Source organism: Cadophora gregata, assembly GCF_030347475.1.
Source record: "Cadophora gregata isolate MNR1 chromosome Unknown scaffold_19, whole genome shotgun sequence".
Classification (NCBI taxonomy): domain Eukaryota; kingdom Fungi; phylum Ascomycota; class Leotiomycetes; order Helotiales; family Ploettnerulaceae; genus Cadophora; species Cadophora gregata.
This window is the reverse complement of record NW_026695942.1, coordinates 709,979-730,313: the sequence shown is the minus strand read 5'-3', so window position 1 is coordinate 730,313 and position 20,335 is coordinate 709,979. Positions and strand designations below refer to the sequence as shown.

Sequence of the window (20,335 nt, the reverse complement as noted above, 5' to 3'; positions counted from 1 at the left end):
AGGTAATAGTACTTTAAAGGTTCTTTAAAGAGCTAAGGCTTAATATAGGAGCTCCGTGGAATATATTCTATAATAATAAATAGATAATTCAGCTAATAGTTAAAAAGAACTAGTGAATCTCGATGAAACTTTAATATATTAATATATAGAATATATAACTATAATAGGAGTATAAAAAGAGGAGTTTTTAGGTAACGTATCTCCTGATAAATAATATACTAGCTAATAGCTTAACTAAAAACCTACTAAAGCAGAAGTTTAAAGTATTTATTGCTCTTTTAAACTTTTAAGACTCTTAAGCTAATATTAAGAAGCTTACTTAAGCTATATAATCTATATAGATACTTTCTTTTATTACGTTTCTTTTACTTTATATTTATAGTTCTTAAACGCTATTAGAGAGAAGAGAAGAAGTAGAATTATAAGACCTGATCTTAAGCTACTACTTTAGGGTTATAAAGCTACGCTAAAATAACACGAAGAGTAAGGGACCTAATCCTAAGCTACAATTTCTAAGTTATAAAGCTATACTAATATATTAGCTTAAACTATAATAAAAGGGTAACGTTCCTAAGCTACTACTTAAAGGTTATAAAGCTTATATCGCTTACTAAGAAGAGAGGAGAAAGTTAATTAACTGCTAGGTAGCGCTAGCTATAATATTAACCTCTGCTAAAGCAGAGGCATATAAGGCTAAACGCGCTATAAGAGCGATAATAGTAGCTCCTATAGAGCTAGAGCTTATTCCTATAGCGCTAAAAACAGGGCAGGGAGAAAGAATAGCGGTCTTTCTATAGAGAGTAGAGGCGGGGGTAGGGGTAGCAGCTAATATTAATAGTTAAATAATATCTGAAATCTGTAAGACTACTATTATAACTTATAGATAGCGGTATAGATCTTATCCTTATCTTTATCCTTATTCTCCTTAGCTTCTAAGGCTTTCCGAATAGCGGCCTAGCGAACTATAAGAGCTTATATATATTATAAAGTTAGCTTTACTTAGTACTTTAATATTAATACCTTAATACTTTATTATTCTAATACTATAATATAAGGAAACACTTATACGTATGCCCTCTAGGAGAGCCCGGGCTACTAAGTAGCCGGCGAAAAGTTCAGCGATATAAGTAAGGGCAGTGATATAACCCGATTTATTATTTTTATAATAATAAAAACAGCGCGAAGCTATCTTTTTATTATAACAGGGGTCGCCTAGCGTACCTTATAAATTACTATAAATATAGTAGCTATAAGGTATAGCACGGATAGCTCCTACTATAGCAGGGCGGCGAGTAGGAGTTAGTACTAGTACTAGTAGTAATAATAGTAATAGTAGTAGTAGTAGAGTAGCGGCGGCAGGGGAGCTATAGCAGCTACGGGCTTATTTTATAAGTATTAGTATAGTTCTAACGATTTCTTATAATACTAATTATATCGGAATCTTTAAATTAATAACTTATAGTCTTCTTTTTTACTATACGAGTAGTAGCGAGGTTAGAAGCGCGCGAGGCGCGGGTAGTATAGGAGCTTTTAGCTATATTTATTAATATTATATTAAAGTTATTATTTAAGGAAAGAGTGTTCCGGGGGACTTACTTAGTTTATATATTTAGAGCTACTAAGCGCTTAAGACTTAACGCTATTAGTTAGTATTAACTCCTATAATAGTTTAAGTAGTATTATCTATACTATTTATATCGCTTCGCTTACTATTATAAAGCTAAGCAAGGAGGTATGTTATACACCTAACGTACCTAAGGTACTCCCTAAGGCGCTTTAGCTAACTAGAGGCTACTTATATAACTAGAACTCTTAGAGCTTCCTCTTATAGGGGAGCTCTAGAATACTTTAATAAATCAAGACTTTTATACTATATGAAGCTCCTCCTTATAGTACACGATAGTATAGCTAATACCTTAACCTATAGGCTCCTAAACGTAGAAACTTTTAAGGAACTAGAAATAGCTAACTATAGCTTTAATAAGTATATAATATACTCTATATACACTAGTAGTAAGGAAACTATACTAAAAGGTAGTAATAAGGTAGTAGAAAGACCTCTACTACCGGCTACCGGTCTAGTACTTACTAAGAGGCTAGCTAAGGGTGCTAAAGGCTTAGAAAGACCTCTAAGAGAGAGGCTAGCTATAGAAGCTGAAAGACCTCTAGGAAAGAGGCTAGCTATAGAAGCTGAAAATCCTTTAAGGGGAAAGTTAGCTATAGAAAATATAGTAGGAGATACTAAGAGAGTATCTAATTAACGCCTCCCTAAATAGACTTAACTAGTAAACGCGTCTGATAATACTCTACTATTAAGATATAGTAGGAAATAGTATAGAAAATAATACTTTAAGTAAGCTGCTTAAGTGATAATTATGAAGCTATACTCTTAGTAAATCCTTAATAAGGTACTAACCTATTAAATAGCGCTAATTGCGCTAGAGGGTGAACTTATACGACCTCTTAAGGTTATAACTATTATAAAGGCTCTAAGGGAGAATCTAGTAAAATAGAAGGCCGCTATTCTCAAGGAATTATAAGCTATATAAAGCGCTAGAACCTATAGAGTATACTTTAGTAAGCCTCCCTCCGGCTTAAAACTAATATCTTTAAAACTAGTTCTATATAATAAAATTAACTCCGATAGCTCTATAGTATAGTAAAAGGCTAAGCTTATAGTAAGAGGCTTTAAGTAAAAACACGGCCTTAACTACTTTAATACCTTCGCGAGTATCGTACGCTATTTTACCTTATAAGTACTACTCGCTATTATAGCTAAAAGAGACCTAGAGATCGAGTATATTAATATTAATACTACTTTCCTAAATATATACTTAAAAGAAGATATATATATAACGATTCCGAATAATAAGATACCGGAGATATAGAATAAGCTTTACCTAGAGCTAAATAGAAGGAAAGATATATATCTGAAGCTCCTATGCTCTTTTTATAGCTTGAAATAAGTACTTAGGGAATAGTAGCTCCTTATTAAAAATAAGATAGAAAAGCTAGGTCTAGAAGTATTAGAGGCTAACCCTAATCTCTTTATCTTTAAGAATAGAGCGTATATATTAGTCTTTATCAACGATATACTAATTATAAGTAACCTTACTAACTATAAATATCTTAAGAAATAGCTCTTAAAGACCTAGAAAAGTAAAGACCTCGGAGCTATTAATATATTTATAGGCCTATAAGTTAAGAGGAATAGGAAGAATAAGACTCTACGGATTTATTAAATAGCTTATATATAAAAGCTACTAGAAAGGTTTAGAATAGCTATAGCTAAAGGTAATACCTTACCTGCAGCTACTAGAATAGTACTAAGGGAGTTAGCTAAAGATAAAAGTGTTATACTAGCCTCCCTTAAAGAGATCTTACTATTTCAGTAGATTATTAGCTCTTTAATATACCTCTTGAACCTTATATAACCTAATATTACCTATATAATAGGCTAGCTAGCGCGGTATATATTAAATCCCCTTAAATCTCACCTCTAAGACACGAAACCTCTCCTCTAATATCTATAATATATAGAAGGTAATAGAATAACGTTTAGAATCGGAATAGAATATAAGGGAAAGCTAGATAATAATATATTTAATATTTAGACTAACGCTACGTAAGAGACAGAATATAATAGGAAATCGTTCTAAGGATAGATAGTAAGGTTCTATAGGGGTCTAATCTCTTAGGCTACTAATAGGTAAAGGTCTATAGCTCTCTTTAGCTTAAATTCTAAGATAATAGCTACTAGTAATAGCTCTAAAGAAGTAGCTTAGTTACTTAAGCTATAGAAAGACCTTAATATAAAGCTATCCCGAATTCCTACGCTATATCTTAATAACGCTAGAGCTAAATCTCTTTTAAAAGAACAGAAATTCTATCTAAAGGTAAAGTATATTAATATCCGCTAGTTCTATATTTGAGATAATATAGTTTTATATAATAAGTCAGTAGTAAAACACGTTCTAGGTAATAATAATATAGTAGATACTCTTATAAAAGCTTTACCTTTAGAATCGTTTAAATAATATAAGATATATATAGGGTTACTTAGTAATAACTGATTCTCTGATAATAACTCTAAGATTAATAACAGTTAGCTAATTAATAGTAGACCTATATAAATCAAGGCTGTTTCTAGTAGTAGAACTTATAAAAAATAGAATATTTTTCGCGGAAAATTAGTCCTTTAATAAATATCTTCCTTAACGATAATATATAACTATAAATCAAGTAAAATATAATATATAACTACTATACTTAATAGTTAAAACGAATCTTATTCCGCGGTTAAAGAAAGAAAGAAAGGAAATAGAACTAGAAGAGAACGACTTTTATATACCCTAGAGGCTAGAGAGAAAGCTAGTAAGGAATATCTTAGTAGCTATAAAAGGAAGGTGTGAAGTAGCTATAAAGAAGGGTGAATAAGAGCAGTAAGAGCAGGAGATTATTAATAAAGAAGCGATTTAGGTATACTCTTATACTATTTTATATACCTTAATACTATAAAGTTACTGAACTCCTAGGAAAACAGGAGATATAGGTACTATATATATACTAGTATATTACGGGAGTTAATAAGGTATAATCGAGGCTCCTTATATAATATAAGTTATTAGTAATACTTTAGCGATACTCTAGCGTCGCTTCGGGAATATTCAGCGCTATACTACTTTAGAAAGCTCTATTTACTACAGATATAGAGAATAGGGGGGCTATTAGAAATATAGGGATTGTAGGCGTAGACTCAGTACTATAGGCCGTACTACTGAGTACGCTACCCCTTTATATAGGAGATTCTCTCTCTCTGTAGTAGCTCCTTATGCAACTGCAATTATGACAGATTCCACAGTCTTCAACGCCCGCCCACTCCTGACATGCCTAAGCTTATCAAGCTCCAAGCCTTACTGTACCCATCCGCTCTCTCCCCAGCACTCCACATAGACAGAATAGTCGTCAGACCTTCCAACTTGGAGTTCTGCAATGCGCATCTCCCCAGCTCTCGCAAAGCAACAACAAACTCTCCTAACGGAAGCGTGCCTCAGGGATGTTTTCGACTGGACCGAAGCATTATCATGGTATCCTGTGCCAAAGCCCGGTACGGGGGAAGAAACCGAATCAATCATGCCTCATCAGCAATATTCATTCAATTTATCTAGTTTTGATCAGAATCCTTAAGAATGAACTCCAGGAAAGCCTTCTTAGCTGCCTTATGTACCTCTGGGTCCTGTACTCATGTCACCAACCCACCCCACACCATCCAATTCATCTCAATACACACCATTTACCTTTCTCGTAGCTAAACCCCCATCCCCATCTACGACTGCCATGAGTTATTAACCGTAACAGCCGTGGCACAACTCGCCGGCACCGTATACGTATGATTCGGATCCTTCTCCCATGTAACCGCCCCATCACTCGCTACATTGATATACTTATACTCGATGACCGTTCCCGCCGCAAACGTGACAGTACCTTTCCATATCGGTGAGCTGGATGTATATTCGCTGGCCGAGAGCGCAACTGCATTCGCTGTGTTCCAGTTACCGAGCTCGGCGACGCTGCCTGCGATCTTGATGGTTTGGCCGTAGACTGTTGTGACGGTTTCACGGAATGTTACAGCGACGCTGGAGGCGGGTGTGCATGCCGCTGAGGTGCTGGTGCTGGATTCGGTTCTAGTTGTTGTTGGATTGCTGCCGGTTGCGGTTGTGGTTGTAGGGGATCCAGAGATGGGAGTCTGGTTTGGTGGCCAGGTGCCGGTGGATGCTGTGGAGTAAGTTCCGTAGGCGGAAGTGTAGGAGCAGACTGAGGGGACGCTGGAGGCGGTTATTTCGCCCCAGGGATAGGGAAAGATTGCTGCGCGGCGTTCGGCTGCTGTGAGGAAGGCTGCATATGACCAAGTCAGATCATAGGCTGATAGCGGGGTTCCGTTCGACCTTGAAAATTGTTCTGAGAGGGAGCCGTTGGACTGTGCGTAGGTTGCAACGACGTTGACGTAGCCATCAGCGTATGTTTTCACGGCATTATAGAGAGTGGTGTAGGTTGAGGTTGAGGATGCGTAGGTTCCGACAGCAGCTGACGAGACCAGGTCTTTGAAGAATGCGAGCGAGGTCGAAGTGATGGTGATGGAACCTTGTCTGTTCCAAGTATACAGCGCGTCATAGAGTTGCTCAGCGGCAGCGAGAGTGTTGAGATACCAGGGATTCCCGCCGAAATAGCTATCCTCAGGATATCGGCCAACAGAGACAGCTGTTCCCTGAGCAATTCCTGAGTTGATGGTGTAGATAGACCGGAAGGAGTCCGTCACAACTTTGTGATTTGCCAAGGCGCGATCGGAGCAGCTACGGATCTGTCAGAACACGAAAGTCAACTGGCAAGCATCAAACTTACGGTTGAAATGTTGTCGCATCACAAGCTGCGGTAGGATCAAAAAGATGAATCGACCCAAGAATGGTGTTGGCATCTTTGCCAGATCGACCACTATTCTGGTTGATGTTGGCAATCACATATCCTTGAGAAGGACCCCAGAATCTTTGCAAAAAGCAGAGAACTTGGGGTGCTTGAGAATCACAATATGTGCAAGTCTTGCCAAGGAGTTTCGCCAAAGCGCTACCCTCTACAAGTGCACGATGTTGTGCAGCGACAGTGAAAAAGCTAGATCCGCTGACTTCTTCCCAGAGATCAAAGCCTGTCTGATTCCTGTACTTAAGATGAGCAAAGTTTACTGCACGATTTAGATGCTTGACATACCAGTACTGCGTGACATAAGAGAGATCGTTCTGGATGACAGGCCACACCAATGAGCTTGCAGTAGAAGTGTAGCCATTATCGATGAGCCACTTGGCGTAAGTAACCAAAGCCGTGGCACGAAGTGCAGGACCATCCCTCTGCGGCCGACCCCAAGAGCCAGTGAAAGCAGATAGATCAGCGTTGTACTTGGGTTCACCTAGACCACCACTGGAAAGACCACCAGATGGGTTGGACACGGTTTGGAGATATGCTTGCGCAGTGATGTAGTTCTCAATTTCCGTTTGGAGAGATGCCGAATAACTGCTGACGAAAGTATCAACAATACACTTGAACGTCAATGCCGAGTCGCGGGTCCAGGTGTAAAAGTCTCGTCAGGTTAGCCGAGTGGTCTCTTGCATGATGCTGGGGACTTACAATCAGGATTCGCTTTTCCTGGTCCAGCAATGACCACACCAGATCTCGCTCCTGGCACACAAGCGCCATCAGATCCGATATTGCACAGCATGTTGCGAAGGGCAATCGGACTCTCAGTTGCAATGAATGAGTCCACCGATCGCTTCAGTATCTTGGCTTCTCGCTCCTGGACCCGACTTGGATCTGGGAGTGAGAAGACTGCTTGGATCGCAAGGCTGCCGAGAACCACAAGAGAAGATAGAGAATACATGATGGGCTGAGTGAAAGTTGAACTCAGGGATGTGATGTTGAGGGAGGGGATGAGTGAGGAAAAGAAAGTTGAAGGTACGGTATCCATGATGTCTTTATATCATGGATCTTCTTTTCAGGGATGAGTGGTAATCTCTGCACTCGCTGTGCTATTGATCATAGGGCCGATATCCCCATGCAAGTCAACAATCGCCGCTGGCCTGGCCTAAGCGCTGGAGGGTATTCTCGGCGAAATGAAGGTTTGAATCTGCAGGTGACGATGGCTTCCTCCAGAAGGCGTACCTTGCCCGTCAAACTCTATCATAGTCTATGAGAAGGGGAATTGGTGAAGCGGCAAGTATGACAGGGTTCCTCGGCGAGAAAAGAGAAGTTGTTCGGCAGGAAAGAGACTTGGGCAGAAAGTAGGGCTAAGTCTATGTCGCATTCGGTAGCTGGGCCGAAGAGTGTGGGGTTATATGCTTGTCGATATAAATGCCGGCACGGATGACTTTTTTGGTGTTGTAGGGTTGATTGGTGGTTCCGAGGGAACGTCGTTCAGGCTCGCTTGCAGCGTGCAGCAGTGACAGGAGATGAGCTGTGGGCTTGGCCAATGGAAGAAAATGAGGGGTCACGCAACCCCGCAATGGCATGGCAGCCACGCAGGAACAACACCGTGGGACGGTGGGGTCCCCATAAACTGTCATCCTGTACTGTACAGTAGCAAACTTCTATCGGTCCGTTCCATGATCCGGCACTTTATCCTTGAATTCTTCTGCCTTTACTGCTTGTGCTTGTCCACATTTGATCATCTGATGATGGTGGACGGCCAGCTACCGAGGCAGGAATTCCACCAATGGTTCAACATGAGACGAACCTTGCCCATTGAGGTACGTCAATACCTGAAGCCAGTCGATGTAAATGCAAAAGGTAGGAATAAAGACAGATGATACGGTTACCTCGGCTCCATAGCGGTGGGAGGCAAGACCTTGGATTAACTCATCAGGAACGGTGGGATTTTAAACTCGTTCCATGACTGGATCGATATGTGACTTTAGAGGATCGAGACTAAACAAATGTACTGTTAAGCTGTTTACCAGCTATCGATTGATAGAATGAGGGGATAATATCGACTAAATCTGACGTGGATGCTGCATTGCACAACGCCATCAACGGCCATGGCACGGAGACGAAGGTTTGGATGACCAAAGCACACGGGCCAGATTCTACATACCGGAGCGCCTTATGCGGCTTCGACACTCATACTGAGTGCGTACTAACAGAAGATTGCACCGAGAACTGTCCGTAAATATACATGTCGATCTTGGACCTTGGAACACTTTGTATGATCGTCCCGCTCAACGAAGCCCCAGGTTGGAAGCACTGTTTACTTGTCAGTCACCACGGAATGCAGGTATCGATCGAAGCCACCGGTGCATCAAGAACTCCGAGAGACCGAGGGAGGTTGACGGCTGGCAATCCTTGAAGACATTGAGAAGACTTTTCCACTTGGTTCGATATGATTTCAGCCTCCATGGGTACTTCGAACACCGCGGGAAAAGAGGACACGGCTGCGGTCAACATATGCAACGACAGTACAGCTAGTGTTCAGGCAGTAAGTGGTAGTTCGCAAGACTGTGGGCACTTTGATGTAGGAAGGAGCGAGAAAAATCTCTGCAGAGCAAAATAATCAAGACGGAAAAAGCTGGCGGGATCATTCAAACGAAGGCATCTGCTATATCAGAATAAACAAGCACAAGGTGGAGGCGACCACTACGGAACCTCCATATTATTTCCATGCCCCCTCCTTACACCTCCGCCTTTGTATGCCCAAGCTCCAAGCCCGTTATTCCCATACCAAGCATCCGCAGATCTAAAATCTTCCCCAGTATAAACCCCCAAAAGAATCGTGATGTAGTCGAAACGGTTAGCCCTTAACCTCACCAACCGACGGTCTCGGCGAAAGGATTTGGAATGTGACGTCTTCGGAACACCGTCCACTGAGCTCAAGCCTGTTACAGCGAATTCAAGCTTCATGGTGCCCAATTACTCTGAGATCTGTCGATCGGAAATTGACACCATGAATTTACCCACGAAAGGCTGGTGGCTCCATAGAACGAACGAACTGCCTCAGCAGTCAACCTTACAACCCGGAGGTTGAAGGGACCGCTGGGCACAAATCTGTGATTGTAGAAGGAAAAAGAGAAAGCGGAAGAGAGCTCTGCGAAGAAAATATATCGCGAGGCGGCCGCTTGCACGCTAGGATGGCGCTAGGCGATCCTGGTCGCTAGTGGATTTGGGCTCTTGCAGCCTCAACTTTATCAACCACATCACAGCCAGTGACTACCTCCACATCTCGAGCCTGTACCTTGGTTACCACCATCCGCAATAATGGCCGACATATCTATCGAAGAGACCAACCGCCTGCGGGTATCCTTGGGTATGAAGCCCCTGCCCGTTCCCGGCGCCGGCCCCGTCTTCAAAGAAGCATCTGGCCCCGTAGAGGAAGTAGGCAGCACGCTCGAATCACGACAAGCGGAAGGCTACGACAATTACCGCAAGCTGAAGGAAGCTGAAGAAGCAAAGAAGAAGCGCGACGAGAAGAACGAGGCTATCAAGAGAGCGCGAGATGCAGCGAAGCGGTTTTCGAAACTGGAAGGCAAAGGGCTGGGTGATGCGGACGAGGATGAAGATATGGGCGCGAAGGCGTGGTTGATGAAACAAAAGAAGAGACTGAAGGAGATTGAGAAGGCGAGGAAAAGAGAGCAGGAGTTGGCGGATGCTGAGGCGGCCGCGGAGTATACGGCTAAGGATCTTGCTGGTGTCAAAGTTGGTCATGAACTGGACACTTTCCAGGAAGGAGAGGATCAGGTCTTGACGCTGAAAGATACTACCATCGACGAGAACGAGGAGGAGGGTGATGAGTTGGAAAATCTGGATCTGCGCGAGAGGGAGAAGTTGAAGGACAAGCTAGACCTGAAGAAGAAAAAGCCAGTATATAACCCCCATGATGTCGACGAGAATGGTGAAACTGGTATCTTGGCACATTATGACGAGGAGATCGATGGAAAGAAGCGCAGCCGATTTACACTGGACGGTATGGGAAGTACGACAGAAGCTACAATCGAAGGTGCATCGGCGAAGAAATTGAAAGCTAAAGCTATCAGTCTTGATCTGTTCAGTAAGTTGCGAAGTGCGCACCCTCTTTACAATCATGCTAACCTCTTTTACAGAAGATGAGCCAAAGTCCGACTACCTCGATATCTCAGAAATCAAGATCAAGAAACCTAAGAAGAAGAAAGCCAAGTCCACCCGCCAGAAAGCAGCAGATGAGGATGATATTTTCCCTGTAGCGGATACCGGAGATGCATCTGCCACCAACGGAGAATCTATGGAGGTGGATCAGCCGCTACAGCCCAAGAAGCGAACTTTTGAAGACATGTCATTTGTTGATGACGAAGATTTGCAAGCTTCTCTTGCAGCACAACGAAGAAACGCTTTAAAGAAGCGTCAAAAACTTAGACCTGAAGAGATCGCACAACAATTCAGAGAAGAGGCGTCCGCTACACCTGCGGAGAATGAAGTGGAAGAGGAGGCTGGTCTGGTCATTGACGAGACTTCCGAATTTGTTGCCAATCTGCAGAAACCTACCGCGCCCGAACCAAAGAGAAGATCCACTTCCAGGCAAGCTGAAGCGGTGACAGCAATGGGTGACGACTCTGATGACGAGGGTGATGTCAACATGGATCGCTCCTATGCCGATATCGAGGATGAAGAGGATCGACTTGCTCGCTTGAAGAGAGAGGAATCGAATGGCGAAGACATGACGAATACAGGTCTGGAACAAGAAGCTACACTGGATCGAGGTTTAGGATCAACCCTGAAACTTCTGAAAGAAAGAGGTATCATCAAGACAGCAGAGTCGGGAGATCTCAACGCCATATTCCGACAGAAGCAATTGTTCTTGGCAGAGAAACAACGTCGGGAAGCCGATGCGGAGAAGAAAGCTCGAATGCAGAGAGAACGAGACCGTGCCAATGGCCGATTAGACAAGATGTCTGCTCGGGAGAAGGAAGAATACGCCAGATCACAAAACACTTTCCGAGACCAGGTCGAATCCCGTCAACTCGCCGAGCATTTCAACAAGGAATACAAGCCGAATGTAGAACTCAAGTACATCGACGACCACGGAAGGAGCATGAATGCAAAAGAAGCATTCAAACACATGTCACATCAGTTCCACGGCAAGGGAAGTGGAAAGCAGAAGACCGAAAAGCTGCTCAAGAAGATCGAGGACGAGAAGCGAAGAGAAGCACAGAGTTCGCTGGATGGCGGCAGTGGTGGTATGAGTGGCGCTACAGCGCAGCAGCGGAAGAAGAGAGGTCAAGCCGGTGTAAGACTGGCGTGATCTCAGTCGATGAATTTGTTTGGGTGCGCGATGCGATGAAAAGGTGCAACCTCCTACCTAATCTTGTAACTAGACTTACTCAATGCTGACAACATTTCAAAATACCGAGTCGCCTCGATGGTGTGCGATGTTGAGTTGATTCCAGGTGAGAGGCTAACACTTTCTCTTTAGCCTTTGATTAAGTAAGTTTGATCTTGATGAGCATACAGGTCTGTATGTTCTCTCTTTGGCATTATTCACGGTTTCAATCTGTCAAATTCATTCAGAAAGTTCTGGTTCTGCTTCCTCTCCAATTAGAACCCGCTAGCAGCAGTCACCGCTATGTCGCACCTCAGGGTATTCTTCTCCTGAATCACGATCTTTCCTGTTTGCATTCACTACGCCGTGTTCCTTCGTCCCCTTCTCAAATATCTCGTTTTCCTGAACTCGAAGTACAATTAAACCCACCACAAAATAAACCCAACAACGAGCAAACCAAAGAAACTTCAAGTTCACTATTCAGCCTTCCAAACAAATCCAAAATCAGATGTGTATGAACTACAACACAATCTACGCCTGCGGCTGTAAGTTTGCGACCAACTACACTCGCTGCAGGCTGTATGGTCGACCGAATCATCGTGCATTCGATTTCAACGACTATGTGAGTCAGAACTGCTATAGATGTATGAGGAGTCCTGGAAATGAGGATGGTAGGGACTGGCGCGGTTGAGAGAGGAAGCTAGATGGGGAGAGGGACGGATAAAGTAGGAGATAGTGCGGGGGAAGAGGACTTTTTATATGTATTTATCATGCAAAGTGGAAGACAGGCATTTCGTTACATGTTTGCATGATATCGAGGTAGATCCACACCATCTAAAAGTAAACAACACGAAAGCCCAAGAGTCAAAATCACGTGACCAATCTTCCAAAGTTCGGGTTTCTCTTCCTTCACGTTCAATGAAGGAAACGGCGGTAGAAGGACATGTTCCCTCTGACTCACACCTTCACGAGCTCCTCGTTGCTCTTCTTCTTACAACCCAGCTGTTTGATCCAGCTTGATGACCTAACCAGGGGTAAAACAGGGGCGGGTAAGATCCTGCCCCGTAATTTAAGCTAGGTAATCGTGAGCCGGTTGACCCGGCCATTGATAACAGCCAATTCAGCGACATCATGCATTCTTACATGAACCGTACTTCTGGTCGACAAAGAGACGTTCGTTACAAAGGAGATATGGATAGTGCAAGTCTGAGAAGCGACGTTTTCAGGTGAACTTCTAGGACGTTTTGAAGTTTTGTACGTGGGAAGTTGGAACCTGGAATTTTGTGGGAAGAGCTTTCAGGGGTACATTTTGGCATATTTTGGAGGCTCGAGAAGAGGTAAGTCCAACATATTAAGTGACTACATTCATTTACTGATTCATGGATAGGTGAGGTTTCAAAGAGACGTGTTAAAAACCTCTCATATTCTGAGGCGATCTCAAATTTACGGCTTGGCCAAATCACGGTCAATATCAATATCAAGTGGCGAAGAGCCCACTATCACAGCCACCAGAACCCAAACAATGAAACGAAGGAGTTCCCAGCCACCACTACTGGACCTCCCCGATTTTCTCCAGGACTCTCCTTTCCTACCAAGCTTTGATTCACGTGTCGACGATGACTACAAAAGACACCACCAACCCCGCCCAACGACCCGCCAAATCCTGACCTCAAAACCAGCCCGAACAGTTCTAGCAGTCCTGCTCACAATCCTCGCACTCATCTACCTCCGAAACTCCCTTCGCAGCCATCATATCTGGGCTCGCCTCACTGGCCCATCATGCTACTACACCGATCCCGTGACCGTTCCGTCCTCGCACTCAGGCGTGGATGTTGACTGGTCGAAATTCGCATATACGCAGTATGCCACTAATGTCGACTACCTGTGTAACGCGGTGATGATCTTCGAGACGTTGCATAGATTGGGGAGTAAAGCTGATAGATTGCTGTTGTATCCGAACAAGTATTCGCTTGATGTGACGCTCGGAACGGTCGAGAGTAGGCTGTTGGTTAAAGCGAGGGATGAGTTTAATGTTACACTAAAGGCGGTCAGGGTGCAGCATCAGAATCTGGCAGCTTGTAAGAACTTTGTCTTCCCACTTCTCACCTCCTTTTTTCTTTGTATCTCTTCCAATGGGTCAATTCGCGAACAGGCTGTGTTAACACTTGTTCATAGATTCCGGACCCAACTGGGCAGATAGCTACACCAAACTCCTCGCCTTCTCCCAAAAACAATACACCCGCCTCCTCGTCCTCGACTCCGACGCCACCATCCTCCAACCCCTCGACTCCCTCTTCCTGCTCCCCTCCGCCCCAGCAATCATGCCCCGTGCGTGGTGGCTCCCCTACCCATTCCTCTCCTCGCACTTCATGCTCATCGAGCCTTCTGACCGCGAGTTCTGGCGCGTGCAGAAAGCCATGGAGAACGCGAGGGTGGGCTATTACGATATGGAGATTATGAATAAGTTGTATGGAAGGACGTGTAGGGTCTTGCCGCACGAGAAGTATGCATTGTTGACGGGAGAGTTGAGAGCGAAGGATCATGCGGGGTGGCTTAGTGGTGGGATTGGAATTGGGAAGGGGAAGAAATTGGGGTTGGATTGGGATGTGGAGAGGATGAAGAGGGAGGCGAGGGTGGTACATTTTTCAGACAGTCCGTTGCCGAAGCCGTGGTTGGCGACGGAGGAGCAGATTGAGAAGTTTAAACCGGAGTGTGTTGAGGGTGTAGGGTGGGAGGAGGACTGCAGAGAGAGGGAGATTTGGGTAGGGTTTTATGAGGATTTCAGGAGGAGGAGGAAGGTATGTGATATTGCGTATTGCCGTGATATATGGTACTGACTTGCGTATAGGATATATGTGCTATGTGATGTAGGCCCTATTGATTTGGATAGTAAAAGTCAATCGCGCGGAATTGCAATAGCTGTGTACAGCGGAGTAGGTATCACAAGTCTTGGATAGGCTAAAAAGCCCCATATTCCATATAACAGAAGTATTAGTGAATCTCGACTCAATCTGTAGTCGGAAATAATCACCAGCAAGATTGTATTACAATTAGTGATGGACTTGTTCCCGTGACCCTGGAGTTTGTCAATAGCAATTTTCATTGAATCCGGCTCTGGGCTTTACCGGGAGAATGCCTAGCAGGAGGCGTTTTTGTGACGTCGGGAAGCGGCGTACATTGCATTGCATTACACGGACCAATTAGATGTCTGCACCAACTCTAACAGGCTGTGTCACCTACAATCTACAGCCCCTTCGATTCCAAGATATCCTCTTCCTTCATTTTCTATTGATTTGACGGATTGCTATCTTATCTCGAGCTTGATCACAGCGTGACGGGCATCATATTCTGGCCGCACTCATCAACATGGCGACGCCATTAACTAATGAGGCTACGACAGCGATATCCACGAGGCTCGACTCCGAGGCCGACCCATGGTTGATTGCTCGGGACAGGTATCTGTTGAGCCTTACACCCGAAGAAAGAGTGATCTTTCAGCAAGCAACTGTTGAGAATCTTTACTTTGAGACTTCAGTCATCAACTCCTCCGATCAGCAATCCTCCAAGGTCCGCAAAGCTATTGAGGCTGTGCAGCCTCTCATCGAAAAGATAGAAAGTTATGGCAAGGCTATGGACGTGTTTGCTAACATGTCGACAACAATCTTGTCGCCAATCTGGGGAAGTATCAGAGTGGTCCTCGTCCTTGCTGGGAATGTCGGACGACTTTTCGAGAGATTTAGTGAATGTTTAGGAAGAATTGGAGACATCCTCCCTCGGCTTCTCGTGAGTAATTCAGCTAGCTGTTCCTGTTGAAAAGAGAATAACTCGTATGTTAAGGACTACCAGCGAGTCTTCTCGCTCTTGAGGTATCCTCGACTCAAGGAGTCCTTAGCGACCATGTATCTGGACATTATCGAAGTTTGTATGGACTTCAAAATGATGATAAAGAACCAACAGCAAAACATCTTGAAGCGCCTCATGCCCTCATCAAGCATTGAACAACGTTTCAAGGAAGCCGAAAAGAGGTTTAGGGCTCATCGAAAAATTGTCGAGAAAGAGGCCGAGACATGCCACATGATTGAAGAGGGAGAAGCTCGAGACTTGGTCCTCAGGGACAGACAATTGCAATAAACTGCAAGGAGAAGTATGATTACCCCTACGCATCATTGAAACTCGAGCTTACTGGTATTTGTCTTTAGTGGACAGGAAGAGAGTGCTGTTGAACCATCTATCATCGCTGAAAAGGCAAGCCAAGCACATGAAAGTTCGAAGTACGAGGCACCTGACAACAGGCTCTTGGCTCTTCGCCACCTCAGAGTTTCAGTCCTGGGCCAGTCCCAGCCAATCTTCAGCTGCAGTTACCTTCTGCTGTCATGGGATTCGTACGTATACGTGCTGCTTAGGTGGCCTCCACTGACTTGTTCGTAGCTGGTTGTGGGAAAACAGTCCTAGTTTCCAGTGTCATTGATCACCTCATAGCTAGGTCTGACGCGCTCAAACATTCCGTTGCTTATCATTACTGCGATCATGCTGATAAGAGAACCCTTTCGACTACAGCGATTCTGGGGGCACTGGCACGAGCGATGCTAGAGGACATAGAGATTCCAGCCTTGCTTGAGAATAACATTACCAGTGTCTATGACGACGGAGAGCGAGTTCCTGACACAAAAGAGGTGCTACAGATTCTAATAATGGCTATAGAGCAATGGGACAGTGTCACAGTGGTCCTTGATGGTATAGATGAGGTCGCCGAGGACGATCGGACAGAACTTTGCGAGTGCTTGAAGGTATTGATAGGAGGCCGACTTCCTATGAAGCTCTTCATTACTTGTCGTGAAGACATCTTGCCGTTAATTCACGCTAATCAGACTTCTAATTTTCGAGTTCGAATCTCTGAAACAAAGATATCCACAGACATCGCGGATTACATCAGCCATTCTGTCTCGGTTGATGGAAGGGGGGGAGTTGGTTCTCCGAAATCCTGATCTACGGCAGACAATAGTGGATACTTTGATAGACGGTGCTAAAGGGATGTGAGTTTACGGCCTCTAGTCCTCTCAAAACCACTTATATATAAATATAGGTTTCTTTGGGTTCGATTCCAGCTGAACGAATTGTGCATAGCGGAAACGGACGAGGCCATCAAAGAAACTCTACGCGACTTACCGAAAGATCTCACCGAAACTTACGATCGGCTACTAAGCAGGATTGAAGGTAGCCAACGGCGAGAACTAGTGATCCGAATGTTCCGATGGATCACTTGCGCTCGCCGGCCCCTCATTGTGGATGAACTTTGCGAGGGAATCGCTTTCGGCATCGACGATACCAAATGGGACATTAATAAAATTCCGACAGACTTTGTCAGACTGATAAGAGCATGCAACCATCTAGTAATCATCAACGATGAAACTAAGACCGTTCAATTCGCCCATTACACTGTTCAACAGTACATTTTGGACAATCAAGCAGCCAAAGACATGTTTTTCCATTTCACAGATCCAGAAGGTCAGGAAGCGCTCGGCGAGACCTGTGTTGCTTACTTGAACTTCTCAGATTTCGAGACCCAACTTGGACCATACAAAAATGGACATATCACTCCTGGTATAGCTGCCATCGAGCGGGTCGTGGCAGGCTCCGATCTCGGTCTGCCCAAAAACCTATCAGTAGATGCTATGAGATTTTTCAGTCGTATCACGTATGGCAAAGCCAGTCGTCCTACGAATATTGACTATGCCCGACATATACCACGGGACCCAGATCCTGTCGAGCACCTGCTGGAACGTTATCGTCTTCTTAGCTATGTTCGAGAGCACTGGTTGTGGCACGCCATGAGCTTCACATACGAAGGCCATGCAGAGAACAAGCGAGACATCATGTATCGTGATCTTTTACTGGAGAAGCACTTGCCTTTCTCCTTCAGGCCTTGGCACACTAATGGGAAAACCCAGGGTACATATCCTTACTTGGAGCCCATTGGATGGGCTCTAGCAGCCAACCACTGCTCGTTGATCCGAGCGATATCGACGACAGAAAAGACCTTCGAAGCTAGCAGTTACTTTCAGCATGCAGCCGGATGGTTCTTCGAAAGCAGTGACGATAATTTCATATCGCAACATATGATGGATCGTCTACAGGACTGTACACAGAACACTGGGGATCCGAAATCTAATGTAAAACTGGGGTGGCTCTATTCCAGGATGCTGAATGCGTGTCATCGTGGCAACTTGGATGCCCTGGTTCTCTGTATGCCACAAATTTCTTCTACCTCAGGAGCACAGGAGAGTCCCTGGGTCAGAATTAGGGGACATCTGATTCTTGAAGCCGCAAGAAACAACCATACCACAATCATCACTGAGATCTTGGGATTCCATACTTCACCAGATGTGGGACTGTACGAAGACTTCACAACGACTTACAAGGAGAGTAATTGCAACGCTCTGGAGATCGCTGCACTGAGCGGACACATGGAGAGCACTCAACTTTTGCGCCACCATGGTTGGCATCCGAGTACACTTCTTGCATCTCGAGGCCAAAAGGGGATCCACCAACTCGATGAGGCAGTCAGAACTTGCAACTTGGACGTCATTGCCACTTTACTGGCAACTCTCAGAGTGGCTGGAGAATATCCTCACTTCAATTATTTGGAAGAATGGAAAATGGTCGCCTTTGTGAGCGCTGCTTCTGCTGGCCGACTTTCCGCTGTTCGACTTTTCCGCGAGTGGGGTCTGGATCCATTGTCCAATGGCCATGGCATGTGTCCGTTCATGCGAGCTATAAGAGAGGGCCAAGCCGAAGTGGTAGAGTACTTGCTCGATAAAGACTACGAGTTGGGGGTTCCGGGATGTGGAACGGAGACCAACATCGAGGGTCTACCTCTCGGTCTTGCTGCTTCGATGGGACACTTGAAAATTGCCGATATGCTGATCAAATGCGGAGCCGACACGTTCTCCAGCGCTGTCAGTGATTACGCTGGGGGTCGCTTTTTGAATCATGGTACCATTGAGGTGTCCCCCACTCCACTCTACGCTGCGTCTGCCAATGGCCATGTTGAAATGGTGCGGTATCTCCTGGAGCATAACGCATGTCCGAGCCTGTTGAGCCCCACAGGTATTTTGGAGCTAGATTCAGTTCATCCAGACACGGTAACAATACGCCGCCGAATCTTCTACTCAGATAGCCGTGCAGAGGCTAGAGACATTCTCTCCCGGATCGATGTGGCGTATTATCAGACACCGCTCTTGGGAGCTACGATTAAAGGACAGCTTGAGGTCGTCAAGATTTTATTGCAGCGTCAAATCGATGTCAACATCAAAGATTCGAATGGAGACTCGGCATTATTCCTAGCAGCCGCAATGGGGCATCGAGAAATCATGTCCGCGTTGTTGAGAGCAGGTGCAAATATAAAGGACCTTGCTCCTGAAGCCAGGGTGGCGGGACAGCTTTTGAAGTGTGCTGAAAATCCGGCGCGTGCCATGGGCATAAAATGCCTGTTAGAGCTAGGAGTTTATCCAGACTATGTCAACATGGAGGGGCAATCTTCACTTTTTAATGCAGCTAGGACCGGCTCGCCTGAAAGTGTTGTTGCGCTCCTCGAGGCGGGAGCTGATATCGAGAGAAGAGATTTCAAGAAGAACACTCCACTTCTAACGGCTTGTGCGAATGACAACGCAGAGGCTTTAGCTATCCTGATCAGGTCTGGGGCTAACTTGCACGTCAAAAGTGCCCACGGACAATGTCTCCTGCATTTGGCTTGTCGTCGCGGGAACGCTGATATGGTGAAGCACATTTTGGATGCTGGCATACCAGTCGACACTAAAGACAGTCAAGGGTATACTGCTCTGCTAGCCAATTGTGACACTGGTCTCGGTTACACTGCAGTAATTGAATTGCTTGTCTCTCGTGGCGCCGATGTAAACTTCTGCAAAACGTGGCTGCCGGGAGGAAGAACGCCATTAATGATGGCTGCTCAGAATGGCTCGGAGTCAATACTTTTAGCGCTGATCAAAGCCGGAGCTAGGTGGGACCATGCTGATGTAAATGGGAAAACAGCGCTTTTTGCTGCTGCAAGTCTCATTGGCAATGAATCCGCTGTTCAGAATATTTTTGACGACGGGGCGTCTGCGTCTCTGACAACGAAGAAAAACGCCGGACTAAGCATACTATCAATAGCCCTTGCTGCGAGACACGAGCAGTTGTTACAATTGCTTTGCTAAATACAACAGGATGCCTTGAGCGAAAATCCACCGAGACTGATTTTCAGCAGCCGGGACTGCCGTAAGGCAATCCTATATGCTGAGTCACTCTATCATAATTCATCTTATGCTTTGGACAACATGGCCTTAAAGCTCTACAATAATGCCTGGCATCATCAGCGGAAACATCAAGCGAAATACACGAATGTGGAGAGACAGAGAATCGACTTGCGGAGAAGACAACACTTGCCTGTTGATGCCGAAGACGAAGAGCCATATGATGTACCAGAGTATCACGGATTAGAGATAGTTGCATAGA

The 20,335-nt window shown here is 44.9% G+C and overlaps 6 protein-coding genes across 7 annotated transcripts; 5 read left to right on the top strand and 1 right to left on the bottom strand.

Annotated features, from left to right (window-relative positions):
- Positions 1 to 4,721: 4,721 nt before the first annotated feature.
- ONS95_007250 (uncharacterized protein) lies at positions 4,722 to 9,571 on the bottom strand. Its single transcript, XM_058500750.1, has 4 exons — positions 7,174 to 9,571; positions 6,760 to 7,126; positions 6,400 to 6,708; positions 4,722 to 6,350 (listed from the first exon to the last, which is right to left on the bottom strand). The coding sequence occupies exons 1-4, from the start codon at positions 7,508 to 7,510 to the stop codon at positions 5,327 to 5,329; spliced, it is 2,037 nt and encodes a 678-aa protein (XP_058349567.1). The 5' UTR covers positions 7,511 to 9,571; the 3' UTR covers positions 4,722 to 5,326.
- Positions 9,572 to 9,636: 65 nt separating this feature from the next.
- ONS95_007249 (uncharacterized protein) lies at positions 9,637 to 12,688 on the top strand. The gene is made up of 2 exons (XM_058500749.1): positions 9,637 to 10,579; positions 10,632 to 12,688. Exons 1-2 carry the CDS (start codon positions 9,790 to 9,792, stop codon positions 11,804 to 11,806), a joined length of 1,965 nt encoding a protein of 654 aa, XP_058349566.1. The 5' UTR covers positions 9,637 to 9,789; the 3' UTR covers positions 11,807 to 12,688.
- Positions 12,689 to 12,985: 297 nt separating this feature from the next.
- GNT1_2 (N-acetylglucosaminyltransferase) lies at positions 12,986 to 14,970 on the top strand. 2 transcript variants are annotated; one of them, XM_058500748.1, is made up of 3 exons: positions 12,986 to 13,161; positions 13,212 to 13,902; positions 14,000 to 14,970. In XM_058500748.1, exons 2-3 carry the CDS (start codon positions 13,347 to 13,349, stop codon positions 14,659 to 14,661), a joined length of 1,218 nt encoding a protein of 405 aa, XP_058349565.1. In that variant the 5' UTR covers positions 12,986 to 13,161; positions 13,212 to 13,346; the 3' UTR covers positions 14,662 to 14,970. The 2 variants fall into 2 exon arrangements, with proteins under 2 accessions (XP_058349565.1, XP_058349564.1); XM_058500747.1 differs by having other exon boundaries at positions 12,986 to 13,902; positions 14,000 to 14,622; positions 14,673 to 14,970.
- Positions 14,971 to 15,190: 220 nt separating this feature from the next.
- ONS95_007247 (uncharacterized protein) lies at positions 15,191 to 15,955 on the top strand (the record flags this gene model as incomplete). Its single annotated transcript, XM_058500746.1, has 2 exons — positions 15,191 to 15,607; positions 15,662 to 15,955. 2 exons carry the CDS (start codon positions 15,191 to 15,193, stop codon positions 15,953 to 15,955), a joined length of 711 nt encoding a protein of 236 aa, XP_058349563.1.
- An 819-nt stretch (positions 15,956 to 16,774) lies between these two features.
- Positions 16,775 to 20,037, top strand: ONS95_007246 (uncharacterized protein; the record flags this gene model as incomplete). Its single annotated transcript, XM_058500745.1, has 2 exons — positions 16,775 to 16,857; positions 16,908 to 20,037. The coding sequence occupies 2 exons, from the start codon at positions 16,775 to 16,777 to the stop codon at positions 20,035 to 20,037; spliced, it is 3,213 nt and encodes a 1,070-aa protein (XP_058349562.1).
- Positions 20,038 to 20,157: 120 nt separating this feature from the next.
- Positions 20,158 to 20,334, top strand: ONS95_007245 (uncharacterized protein; the record flags this gene model as incomplete). The annotated part of the gene is made up of 1 exon (XM_058500744.1): positions 20,158 to 20,334. The coding sequence occupies one exon, from the start codon at positions 20,158 to 20,160 to the stop codon at positions 20,332 to 20,334; it is 177 nt and encodes a 58-aa protein (XP_058349561.1).
- Position 20,335: the final 1 nt, after the last annotated feature.